General features: G+C 42.2%; 1 protein-coding gene across 3 annotated transcripts in view; it reads left to right on the top strand.

The window, feature by feature from the left end:
• Positions 1 to 7778: 7778 nt before the first annotated feature.
• CABCOCO1 (ciliary associated calcium binding coiled-coil 1) overlaps positions 7779 to 13064 on the top strand; it is a 182450-nt gene continuing 177164 nt past the window's right edge. For all 3 annotated transcript variants that reach the window (XR_005449828.1, XM_038744138.1, XM_038744137.1), the window contains exon 1: positions 7779 to 7848. Coding sequence is in view for 2 of the 3 variants with exons in the window: in XM_038744138.1 (XP_038600066.1) it covers positions 7810 to 7848 (39 nt within the window). In the remaining variant the exon portion in view is untranslated. The remainder of the gene's footprint in view (positions 7849 to 13064) is intronic.

The raw sequence follows: 13064 nt of genomic DNA, 5'->3' as shown, positions 1-13064 counted from the left end.
ACAAAGGGAAGTATGGCCTGGAGAGCAGAAAGATAGGAAGCAGAGAGACTAGGGAGGGGCTGATGCAGTACTCTAGAAGGAATACGACGAGTACCTGAACCAAGGTGGTGGATATTACCTATATTATTATAACTGCTCATCCTAATAGTATTATTATTATTAATAAACATAAAGTGCCATCAGCACAATGGCACAGCACAGCACATGTAAAAGTTTTAAAATCCATAGTAAGACATATATTTTCACTTTATCCCTTCTAAATCCAGAATTAGAGTAAATGTACACATAAGCTATCAATTTCCAAAGATGACATATACAATAAAAGTACATCAATACTAAAATATATCACAGCTCTTTAAAGGGGGACCTGTAGATTCCAAGGTACATTTTTCATATCCAGCAATATCAAGTACTAGTTTAAAAATATATATTGGTGGTTTCCTTTTCAGATGCTTTCAAAGTGGCCATGAGTCCCACTTAACAGTATGAAGGCATAAATTAATGGTATTTTACCAGACGGGCATTAATTTCATTTCTTTGACAGTATTTCAACTAGACTTTTAAAATAATGAGCCATTGACTTGTGGTTACAAAAATGGTAAGGAAATTATTTATCAACTGTAAAACTGAAATCAAGAGCATCAATTTTTATGAGCTTCACATTGCTATGCAAGACCATAAGCTTAGACTAAAATCCAGTTATTTAAAAAATTTGACTCTTCCATTTGATTTCATAACCCTGCCTTAAGAGGTGCAATGTAAGACTGACAGACTTTGCCAACGTTAATAGAAACAATGTACCTCTACTGAAGAACCTTGGAGTTATTTAAAACAAACTGCAACTCTCATCTTTATAGTAACAAAGGAGACCCTCTCCTAAACTCCCTCTAGACTGAAAGCTTGCTGTGAGCAGGTAACGTCTACCAACTCTGTTATACTATACTCTCCCAAGTGCTTAGTATAGTGTCTGCACCCATTAAGGACTCAATAAATAAGACATTGATTCTAGATATGGATTCATTTCACTGGAACACAGAATGCTGAATGTTGATTGTGGTGTGTGCTAAGAACCAGAGTTTTGTGTAAAATCCAGTGATAAACCCCTGACTGTTCACTCTTCCAGACCCAAAACATGTAACGAAATCTATATTTCATCTTTAAAATTTGGCTCCCAGTTTGAAGTCTATTTGATCATTCAGGCCAAGATGGCCTGTAGACTGCTAAGTCCTACACTCATTCATTCAATCGTATTTATTAAGTGCTTACTGTGTGCAGAGCACTGTACTAAGTGCTTGGAAAGTACAATTTGGCAACAGGTAGAGACAATCCGTACCCAACAACAGGCTCACAGTCTAGAAGGGGGGAGACAGACAACAAAACGAAACAAGGAGACAAGCATCAATAGGATCAATAAAATTATAGATATATACACATCATTAATAAATAAAATAAGAACATTAAGATCAGTTTACCTACTTGTCAACACTGACTCATAAGAAAGACCTCAAAAGTTCATCGAAACCAATCCTTTGCTTTCAAGCAGACTGGACCCAAACTCCCTATGACAATGGCCCTACTCATACTTAATAATCTCCAATTATCTCATAATCTTCTGAGTGCTAGGAAGTTTTCCTCAGAACCTAGGAACAAAAGAATTGTCAATTCTGAATCAGAACAATGGTTCATCCAGCCTAGTCTTCTGTTCCTTGACAGTGGTCATAAATGCTCAGAGGAGCCATCTTGCCCTCTTTGGCCTTGATCCAAATGATCAGAGATACGAAGTTGCAGCCAAAGTGGTGTGCTTCATAAATATTTTAAAAATACCTGCCCAAAAGGGCTGGCAATCTAAATGCAGGGAAGGAATGGCGAGAAAAACAACAAAAGCCAAGGTATAAATGGGCTGGTTTCTCCTACAACTTCCAGAAATCACTGGGACACTCACAGAAGAGTTTGCCTCCCCAGTCAAAAGAGAAGAGCTCCACTCCAACTCTTGGCTGAATTTTCCTCTTGAGAAAAGCCTCAGTTTTTGTGTCCGGCTTTTTGCCCATGCAGGCTGCTTGTGTATTATATATGAGGGCTAGTGTGGGGTTATTTCAGTCTAAAACATTTTTTTCCCAACCTCTTGCCCCAAGAAAAGGACTTCGGGGATCCAAGGATGCAGTGAATACTTTCTGGTAGTTAGGTAATCAATCTTTGCATTCTCAGCTTTAAACCTCAGTGACTCTAAATATTCTGTACACCTCAAGCTTTGCGTCTGTCTTTTGGTATTCTAATTTGTAATACTGCTTAAATCTTGATTTAGGCCATCATCCTGTCCAGGAATCTGATTCAGTAGTGATTACTGAGAAGCAGCAGCCTGGCTCAGTGGAAAGAGCCTGGGCTTTAGAGTCAGATGTCATGGGTTCAAATCCTAGTTCTGCTAATTGTCAGCTGTGTGACTTTGGGCAAGTCACTTAACTTCTCTGTGCCTGTTACCTCATCTGTAAAATGGGGATTAAGACTGTGAGCCCCCCACAGGACACCTGATCACCTTCTAACCTCCCCAGCACTTAGAACAGTGTTTTGCACATAGTAAGTGCTTAATAAATGCCATCATCATTATTATTATTATTACTGTGGCCTTTTCAGAGTTAATAGATACATATTGGCCAACTTCTCTCTTCACAAATTATTTTCCCATAGATTGCTCTGAATATGGAAGGACACCTTATTTCATTTATGTTGTTTACAGTCTGAGTTGGGTGCTACACAGTTAAGTGTAGCCCCATCAGATTATTAAAGCAAAAGACTGTGTCTAATAGGAATGTACCATCTAACAGCCTTTATTTTTTCCCCTCTCCACTGAATATGAAATATCAGATTTGTCCCCTAATTTAGAATTTACATTGCGACAAAATTCCATATATTGAGATTCATGAAGAATGCCTGTATACTGTTCAATTTTATTTGTTTTTAGTAATGATTCCGTAGTATTTCTCAAAAAACTTAAAAACATCCAATCGATATTGAAATGGGTGCAGACATGATAAAAATGAAGTTGCTGAACATGATTCTTCACAAACAATCAAAATCACATAACGAAGCATTTGATAATGGGAAGACATTAATCACTCCGAACGTTAGTACCTCCAGGCTAAAATGGAAAGCTTGCTAAAATCTCAATTGAATTGCTCACAGGGTAAAATCTGTGAATACTGAAAAATTAAAATGTCCTTTTAAAATGATTTTTTTGGGGGTGATGAACACATTACTAAATATAAAGTACAAGTTTGGCAAACTAGAGCTTTGACAAAATTCCTTCCATAATTTAATGCTCAGATTTCACCCTGCACTGACACTTTCCAACCATTCTTGTCACTTCTTGGCTCCATAGCAAAAGGATGTGAAGAATTTAAGAAATATAAAACAGAGCCCTGAAGACCGTTACAAAGGTGAAAAATAAAATGTATTAGGAGAGGCTAAAGAAAAGAAGACATGTTTTCATGTAGAGGCTGTTTACAATTTCCACTGAGGACATGGAGGCAGGAAACAGGCTTAAATTGAAATACAAATGTTTTTGCAAAATTATTAGGAAAAGCTACTTTATAGTGAGATGTGTTACACATTGGAATGGTCTACAAGAGTGGTTGTGGAATTTCCACAAAGAGCTTGAAAAGTTGAAGATATTGCTCAGTGTCCTGTGGTAGTTCAATTTCATTCATTCATTTATTTAATCGTATGTATTGAGTGCTTACTGTGTGCAAAGCACTGCACTAACGCATGGGAGAATTCTTCCTACAGATACCTGGAGGATAGGGCAAGAGCAAGGAAATAATGCCAGGACAACTGCCTAGATGATTTCTTCAGGTCCCTGGTAGTTCTATTCTTCTGTTATGAAGTTTTATATTATACAGATCAATAAAGAAGACTACTAGCTTCCATTTGAGCCCTAAACTGACTTTATTTTACAAGTTTGAAGTATTTGCTTCATTGCATATCATATTTGAAATTCAATAAATACCCATAACCCCCCATTTTTCCTTAATATATTAATTAGAAAAACCTTATAGTTTATCATTAAAATTTCTCTACTTATTTTTATGAGCATATCTTTCTAGGCAGTGTTGTATACAACAATAAAAAGGTAAAGAGTTACTAAACCAAACTTTAAATTGTTACTTTATACCTGTAGAGATTTAAAGTGGTTTCTTCTCTCAAAGTCACAGGAAAATCACGGTTAGCATTCCAGGGAGAACTCAGGAATTTAGGGCTACAAAGTGGAATTATTCTTACCTGCTTCCACTGTGGGAGACAGCAAGTCTAGTGAATTGGGTTGGAAGCACCACAGTTCTTACAGTCCTTGAAGGTGCTGAGCCTTAGTTGCATCAACAGTATTGCTGGGGCTAGGTTAAGGTGGTGGGGATGGGACAGGGAGGAAACACATATCCCAGGACCTTCACAGTCAAGGAAGCCCCCTTGAGTAGCTTCACGTGGATGAGGAGAGTCTCCACTTCTCAGAAACATGGAGAGGCACCTAGAAGTCTTTGCGCAGGGCTGACCCCCTTAGCTTTATCCACCCACCTCTGAGAAGTGAAGTTGAAATTGCTGCCTCTACTTGGCCCTTTCCAACCTATCACAGCTTCCTGGTCTGGCCCTAGAAGCTGGCATCTTTCATACTCCTCTGAGCTCCAGTGCTGGACCAGAAGCACCTCTTGAGCCAGAAAAATAATAATAATAATGATGGTATTTGTTAAGCGCTTACTATGTGCCAAGCACTGTTCTAAGCACTGGATGGATACAAGGTGATCAGGTTGTCCCACATGGGGCTCACAATCTTAATCCCCATTTTACAGATGAGGTAACTAAGGCCCAGGGAAGTTAAGTGACTTGCCTAAAGTCACACAGCCAACAAGTGGCAGAGCGGAATTAGAACCCATGACCTCTGACTCCCAAGCCTGTGCTCTTTCCCACCGTGTCTCACTCTGGGCCAGCCCAGAAGGCCAGTTAGTTGGGATCTGGAGGCCAGGTGGGGGAATTAACTAAGAAGGCCCTGCCTGTGTAAATGCTCCAGGACCATTTGCTAAAATGCTTCCCAGCTCCTGAGCCCCAGTCCTCATTATCTATCTCAGCTGTCTAAGTAAATAGTAGCCCCAACTCAGCTGTCATTCACTCATTCATTGAGTCGTATTTATTGAGCACTTACTGTGTGCAGAGCAGTATATTAAGCACTTGGGAGAGTAAACTACAACAGTAAACTGATTCATTCAATCATATTTATTGAGTGCTTACTGTGTGCAGAGCACTGTACTAAGCGCTTGGGAAGTACAAGTTGGCAACATATAGAGATGGTCCCTACCCAACAGTGGGCTCACAGTCTAGAAGGGGGAGACAGAGAACAAAACAAAACATATTAACAAAATAAAATAGAATAAATATGTACAAATAAAATAAATAAAGAGTAATAAATAGGTACAAACATTCTGACTCCCAAGCCCAAGCTCTAGCCGCTAAGCCATGCTGCTCCCGGCCTGTACACCTTCCAAGATATTTTCCTTCTTACCCATATTTCTGTTCTAAGCACTGGGGTAGATACGAGATAATCGGGTTGGACATAGTCCTTGTCCCACTTCGGGCTCACACCCTTCATCCCCCTTTTCCAGATGAGGTCACTGAGGCCCAGAGAAGTGAAGTGATTTGCCCAAGTTCCCACAGCAGCCAGGATGGGAACCTGTGCTCCTCTTTAACTCCCAGACTGAACCCCCTCATTCATTCATTCAATCGTATTTATTGAGCACTTACTGAGTGCAGAGCACTGTACTAAGCGCTTGGGAAGTACAAGTCAGCAACATATAGAGACGGTCCCTATCCAACAGGGGGCTCACAGTCTAGAAGGGGGAGACAGACAACAAAACTGGTACATTCCCTACCCACTAAGAGCTTAAAACCTGGGGCGGGGGGAGACAGACGTTAATATAAATTAATAAATTACAGATTTGTACATAAGAAATAATAATAATTATAATGATGACATTCGTTTAGCGCTTACTATGTGCCAAGCCCTGGGGGGGATACAAGCTAATCAGGTTGTCCCGGTCTTAACCGCCATTTTCCAGATGAGGTCACTGAGGCCCAGAGAAGTGAAGTGACTTGCCCGAAGTCACACAGCTGACAAGTGGAAGAGGCGGGATTAGAACCCACGACCTCTGACTCCCAACCCTCTGCTCTTTCCACTGAGCCACGCGGCTTCTCCACCTACTGGAGGGCCGGTGTACTGCCCCTCTCCCGACTGGCCACGCCCCATTTCCAACTCGGCCCGCCCCTGTTCTGACGTAAACAAGGCCCCACCCCTCTGAGCAGGCCACGCCCCCTTTCCAGATCGGCCACGCCCATTGGCTGCCTTCCTCTCCTAGACAGGCCCCGCCCCCTTTCCAACTGGGCCCCGCCCCCTGCCCTGCCCTTGGTGCGGCCCCGCCCTCCCCACACAGACCCCTCATTCATTGATTCATTCAATCGTATTTATTGAGCGCTTACTGTGTGCAGAGCACTGTACTAAGCGCTTGGGGAGTACAAGTTGGCAACATATAGAGACGGTCCCTACCCAACAGCGGGCTCACAGTCTAGAAGGGGGAGACAGACAACAAAACATATTAACAAAATGAAATAGAATAGTAAATATGTACAAGTAAAATAGAGTAATAAATCTGTACAAACATATGTACAAGTAAAATAGAGTAATAAATCTGTACAAACATTCATTCATTCATTTAATCGTATTTATTGAGCTTTTACTGTGTGCAGAGCACTGTACTAAGAGCTTGGGAAGTACAAGTTGGCAACATATAGAGACGGTCCCTACCCAACAGCGGGCTCACAGCCTAGAAGGGGGAGACAGACAACAAAACAAAACATATAAACCAAATAAAATAAATAGAATAAATATGTACAAGTAAAGTAAAATGATGGCATTTATTCATTCAATCGTATTTATTGAGCGCTTACTGTGTGCAGAGCACTGTACTAAGCGCTTAATTAAGCACTTACTATGTGCAAAGCACTGTTTGCAAAGCACTGTTCTAAGCACTGGGGAGGTTACAAAGTGATCAGGTTGTCCACCGGGGGGCTCACAGTCTTAATCCCCATTTTACAGATGAGGTCACTGAGGCCCAGAGAAGTGAAGTGATTTGCCCAAAGTCCCACAGCTGACAACTGGAGGAGGCGGAATTTGAACCCATGACCTCTGACTCCAAAGTCCGGGCTCTCTCCACTGGCCCACGCTGCTTCTTATGCAGGCCACGCTCCTTTCCCCGCTAGGCCCCGCCCCCTGCTCTGCCGTCGGCCCGGCCCCACCCTTCCCAACTCGGCCCAGCTCTCCTCCTCCCATCATCATAATAATAATGATGGCATTTATTCATTCAATCGTATTTGCTGAGCGCTTACTGTGTGCAGAGCACTGTATTAATTGCTTGATTAAGCGCTGACTATGTGCAAAGCACTGTTCTAAGCGCTGGGGAGGTTGCAAAGTGATCAGGTTGTCCGCCGGGGGGCTCACAGTCTTAATCCCCATTTTACAGATGAGGTCACTGAGGCCCAGTGAAGTGACTTGCCCAAAGTCCCACAGCTGACAATTGGAGGAGGCGGGATTTGAACCCATGACCTCTGACTCCAAAGCTGGGGCTCTCTCTGCTGAGCCACCCTGCTTCCCATGCGTCTCATGCAGGCCACGCCTCCTTCCCGCTCGTCCCCGCCTGGTGATTGGCCCCGGCGGCATCCTGCGCGCCGTTTCCATGGTTACCGCGGGATGCTGGGTTGCAGGGCTCCGCGGGGCCTCCGATGGCGGCAGCGGCCGAGGGGACGCCGGGCGAGGCCGAGGTAGGAGCTTCCCCCCTCACCCCCCCCCCCCGCGATGGGCCTTTCCAGCGAGGTCCTTCTATCGGGCGCCCAAGGACCCTCTTCTCCCCAGATAATAATCATCATCATAATAATGATAATAAGGGTATTTGTTAAGCGCTTACTGTGTGCCAAGCACTGTTCTAATAATAATAATGGCATTTGCTAAGCACTTGCTATAATAATAATGATGGTATTTATTAAGCGCTTATTATGTGCAAAGCACTATTCTAAGCCCTGGGGGGATACAAGGTGATCAGGTTGTTGGCCCACGTGAGGATCATAGTGTTAATCCGCATTTTACAGATGAGGGAAGTGAGGCACAGAGAAGTTAAGTGGCTTCATTCATTCAACCGTATTTATTGAGCGCTTACTGTGTGCAGAGCACTGTATTAAGCGCTTGGGAAGTACAAGTTGGCAACATATAGAGACGGTCCCTACCCAACAGTGGGCTCACAGTCTAGAAGGGGGAGACAGGGAACAAAACAAAACATATTAACAAAATAAAATAAATATAATATGTACAAGTAAAAGAAATACAGTAATAAGTACGTACAAGCATATATACAGGTGCTGTGGGGAAGGGAAGGAGGTAAGGCGGGGAGGAGGGGGAGAGGAAGGAGGGGGCTCAGTCTAGGAAGGCCTCCTGGAGGAGGTGAGCTCTCAGTAGGGCCTTGAAGGGAGGAAGAGAGCTAGCTTGGCGGATGTGGGGAGGGAGGGCATTCTAGGCCAGGGGGATGACGTGGGCCGGGGGTCGATGGCGGGACAGGTGAGAACGAAGTACGGTGAGGAGATTAGCGGCAGAGGAGCGGAGGGTGTGGGCTGGGCTGTAGAAGGAGAGAAGGGAGGTGAGGTAGGAGGGGGCGAAGTGATGGAGAGCCTTGAAGCCGAGGGCGAGGAATTTCTGCCTGATGCGTAGGTTGATTGGTAGCCACTGGAGATGTTTGAGAAGGATTTTTGAGGACGTACCCAAAGTCACACAGCTGACCATTGGTGGAGTAGGTATTTGAACCCATGACCTCTGACTCCAGAGACCGTGCTTCTTCCATTGAGCCATGCTGCCTCTCTAAGTGCTAAACACTGTTCTAATAATAATGGCATTTAAGTGCTTACTATATGCCAAGCACTGTTCTAATAATAATAATGGCATTTGTTAAGCCCTTACTATGTAACAAGAACTGTTCTAAAAGCTGGGGGAATACAAGGTGATCAGGTTGTCCCACATGGTGCTCACAGTCCTCATCCCCATTTTACAGATGAGGTAACTGAGGCTAGAGAAGTTGTGACTTGCCCAAGGTCACACAGCAGACATGTGGTGGAGTCGGAATTCACACCCATGACCTCTGACTCCCAAGCCCGTGCTCTTTCCAGTGAGCTGCACCGGTATTTAAGTGTTCACTAAGTGCCGAGTATTCATTCACTGTCATATTTATTGAGCGCTTACTGTGTGCAGAGCACTGGACTAAGCACTTGGGAAGTACAAATTGGCAACAGATATTAGAACCCATGTCCCCTGACTTTTCTTTTTAATGGTTTTGGTTAAACGCTTACTATGTGTCAAACACTTTTCCACTTGCTGGGTAAAGAGAGTTAATTAGGATAAACACAGTCCCTGTTCCACATGGGTCTCATAATCTAAATTGGAGGGCTAATGGGCACTTAATCCCCATTTTACAGTTGGGGAATCTGAGGCACAGGACAGTTAAGCACTTACCCAAGGTCACACAGCAATCAATTAACAGAGCATGGATTAGACTCCCAGGCCTGTGCTCTTTCCACTAGACTACTCTGCATCTCCTTTGGCCAATAGCCCCTGTCTCCTAGACTTCCTCATTTTGCTGTCAAATCATTGGATAGGAAGGAACCACACCTACAAACAACTCCAAACTTCACATGAATTGCAATTTTATATTCTTTGCTAGAAAGAAACACTGGGAAATACAGTTCATAATTTTGGTACATGATTGTAAGATTGTTGTGGACAGGGAATGTGTCTACCAACTCTTTTATATTGTACTCTACCAAGCGCTTAGTGTAGTGTTCTGCATATAGTAAGCATTCAGTAGATACAATGGATGAAAATATGATTGATTAATTTAGTGCTTACTGTGTCAGCAGTTTAAGTGATGGAATATATATAAGCAGAAGCAATGTGGCTCAGTGGAAAGAGCACAGGCTTGGGAGTCAGAGGTCATGGGTTCTAATCCTGGCTCCGCCACATGTCCGCTGTGTGACCTTGGGTGAGTCACTTTACTTCTCTGCCTCAGTTCCCTCATCTGTAAGGTGGGGATTAAGACTTTGAGCCCCCTGTGGGACAACTTGATTATCTTGTATTCCCCCCAAGCTTAGAACAGTGCTTGGCACATAGTAATCGCTTAACAAATACCATTATTATTATTATTATTATATAATTCTATTCATCTATTTTGATGGTATCGATGCCTGTCTACTTGTTTTGTTTCATTGACTGTCTCCCCCTTCTAGACTGTGAGCCTGTTGTTGGGTAGGGATTGTCTCCATCGGTTCCCGAATTGTACGATCCAAGCGCTTAGTGCAGGGCTCTGCACACAGTAAGCGCTCAATAAATATGATTGAATGAATGAATACAAGATAATCAAATTGAGCACAGTCCCTGACTTACGTTGGGCTCAGAGTATCCCCACTTTCACAGATGAGAAAATTGAGGGACAGAGAAATTAAGTGACTTTCCCAAGGTCACATAGCAGGCAAATGGAAGAACTGTGATTTAAATCCCGATCCCCCAGGCCCATGTTCTTTCCACTAGGCCAGCCAATTGTTTATTTTAAAATGTGGTCCTTCTCTTTAAACTAAAGTTCAGCTTGGCCCAGCCTACAGATTCAGCTTGTGTAAAAGATAGTGAATAAGAAAAAACTGCTAGCTTAATGACGGATAAAGTTTAATATGAATGCCTTTGTGTTAAAAATCACTTCTAATCCCTGCTCTGCCACTTGTCTGCTGTGTGACCATGGGCAAGTCACTTAACTTCTCTGTGCCTGTTACCTCATCTATAAAATAGGGATTAAGACTGTGAGCCCCACATGGGACACCTTGATTACCTTGTATCTACCCCAGCACTTAGAACAATGCTTGGCCCAAAGTAAGAGCTAAACAAATACCATCATTATTAATTGTTATTATAATTGCTTCTGAAATTTGTCTGGCTCTGCATATTGTAGCTTGAATACATAATAATTATTCAAATTAATTAAAAGCTATTAAAAGTTAGTTAAAAGCACGTGGCCTAGTGGAAAAATCACAGCTAAGTGCTTAGTGTACTAAGCGCTTAGTACAGTGCTCTGCACACAGTAAGCGCTCAATAAATACGATTGAATGAATAAATGCCATATTTTACTTTATTTTACTTGTACATATTTATTCTATTTATTTTATTTGGTTTATATGTTTTGTTGTCTGTCTCCCCCTTCTAGACTGTGAGCCCGCTGTTGGGTAGGGACCATCTCTATATGTTGCAAACTTGTACTTCCCAAGTGCTTAGTACAGTGCTCTGCCCACAGTAAGTGCTTAATAAATACGATTGAATGAACAGCACTGGGAGGCAAGGGACCTGGGTTCTTATCAAGGGTCTGTCATCCCGGCTCCCCCACAAGTCTGCTGTGTGACCTTGGGCAAGTCACTTAACTTCTCTGAACCTCAGTTACCTCTTCTGTAAAAATGGGGATTAAGACTGTGAGCCCCACGTGGGACAACTTGATCACACTGTATCCCCCCAGCGCTTAGAACAGTGCTTTGCACATAGTAAGCGCTTAACAAATGCCATTATTATTATTATTATTATTATTACTATTATTATTTGCCTGACGTATGTGCCCTTGGTCAAGTCACTAACTTCTCTGTGCCTCAGTTTTCTCATCTCTGAAAATAGGGATTTAATACCGGTTCTACCTCCTCCTTAGACAGTGAGCCCCATGTGGGGCAGGGACTATGTCCAATTCGATTGTATCACATCTACTCCAGTGCTTAGTTCAGTGCTTGGTGCGTAGTAAGCATTTAACAAATGTAATTGTTATTATTTGATAATTTCTAGTTAAAGGGTGTATATTAGGAACCCTGCTACTTTGAAAAATGGGCATGCCTCCACCATACCAGGCAGTGTGACATTCACTGATATTAAAAGACATTCAGAAGTAAGAAATATTTCTGTAATTGAATTGGTTTCATTTCTATTTTCATTATTTTTAAAAGTACTTCAATGTTGAAAGAGGACTATTACCATTTGTGTCCTTCAAAGCATTTTATAGCTGTTAGTTAATCTAAACAACATTCCCGTGAGGGAGATAAGTATTATCTGCATTTTACAAATGAACAAACTAAGATAGCAGGTCATTAGTGTCCTGCCCAAAGCTACACAGCAAGTCATTGGAGGCAGGACTTCTATGACCTGCGGTTCCAGATTCTTAAACCTATATTTGTACTACCGAAGTTAAGCTGACACTCTTATGAGCTTTTTGAAATTAGTACACATTACAAACACATTTTTATATCCTGCGCTATTTGCAAAGCAGAATATCCCCCTGTGTTCTATAATGTAAATAATGCATTTTTAGAAATAATAGCAAACAGAAAATTACCCAGTTAAATTTTGTGGTTTATTTAAGTATTTGCCAAATTTTCTTGTGTGAATACACAGATTCTATATAAACTTAACCAGGTGGTAGTGTGGTTTCTAGAGTGCCTGAACTACTTTGTCATAAGGAATTCTTTCCCATATATTTTGATCTCTAGCTAGCATTTGTGGGAATTTAGACCTTACAGCCACGGACATCGAGAGCAAGGATTATATTCTGTAAACTTTTAGTTTGGCATGGAGCTTGATTCACTCAATTGTATTTATTGAGTGCTTACTGTGTGCAGAGCACTGTACTAAGTGCTTATGCCATGCATGTGCATATAGCTTTAATTTTATTTGTTCTGACAACTTAGACATCTGTCTACATGTTTTGTTTTGTTATCTGTCTCCCCCTTCTAGTCTGTGAACCCATTGTTGGGTAGGGACTGGCTCTATATGTTACCAACTTGTACTTCCCAAGCGCTTAGTACAGTGCTCTGCACACAGTAAGCTCTCAATAAATACAATTGAATGAATGAATGAATCACATCCTGGGAGCCTCCTGAAGGATGTGTTGGCCTTTTGGATTCCATTTTCTACGTCCTAATTA

Source organism: Tachyglossus aculeatus, chromosome 3 (genome assembly GCF_015852505.1).
Source record: "Tachyglossus aculeatus isolate mTacAcu1 chromosome 3, mTacAcu1.pri, whole genome shotgun sequence".
In the NCBI taxonomy this organism is placed as follows: domain Eukaryota; kingdom Metazoa; phylum Chordata; class Mammalia; order Monotremata; family Tachyglossidae; genus Tachyglossus; species Tachyglossus aculeatus.
Note: the sequence above shows the minus strand (reverse complement) of the source record. Positions and strands in the feature narration are given on the sequence as shown.